This window comes from Egretta garzetta, unplaced genomic scaffold (assembly GCF_000687185.1).
Source record: "Egretta garzetta isolate BGI_Z169 unplaced genomic scaffold, ASM68718v1 scaffold1244, whole genome shotgun sequence".
NCBI classification, from domain to species: domain Eukaryota; kingdom Metazoa; phylum Chordata; class Aves; order Pelecaniformes; family Ardeidae; genus Egretta; species Egretta garzetta.
Window position 1 is genome coordinate 2,057 of NW_009259541.1, and position 395 is coordinate 2,451.

General features: G+C 62.8%; 1 protein-coding gene across 1 annotated transcript in view; it reads left to right on the forward strand.

Moving 5' to 3' along the window:
* LOC104125249 (choline transporter-like protein 2) overlaps positions 1-395 on the forward strand; it is a gene marked incomplete at its 5' end in the record, with an annotated part of 9,178 nt that overhangs the window by 2,013 nt on the left and 6,770 nt on the right. Inside the window, one exon of the mRNA XM_035893232.1 lies at positions 257-373. Within this exon, the coding sequence (XP_035749125.1) occupies positions 257-373 (117 nt within the window). The remainder of the gene's footprint in view (positions 1-256; positions 374-395) is intronic.

Sequence of the window (395 nt, forward strand, 5' to 3'; positions counted from 1 at the left end):
GCCGCTGCGGCTTCCCATCGGCTCCCGGTGGCTCGCCAAGAAAAAAACCCCTTTTTTTCCCCATTTTTTCTCGCAGGAAGAAGCCTTTCCTCTTCTACTTTGACATCGTGAAGTGCGCCAGCCCGCTGGTGCTGCTGGAATTCCAGTGCCCGACCACGCAGGTACCGGCTCCCGGCCCCGGGGGCCACCTGGCTTCTCCTCGGGAACGCCGCGCTTGGCGACGTGGCGGCTTCACGCGGCGTCTTCTCCCGTCCAGATCTGCGTCAGCAAATGCCCGGAGCAATTCCTGGCGTACCTGAGCACCCGCGGGATGCCCAGCCAGTTGGAATATTACCGGCACTTCTGCGTCCCCGAGTTCAAAAACCTGCAGAAGGTGAGGGGGGGGCGCAGGGAGC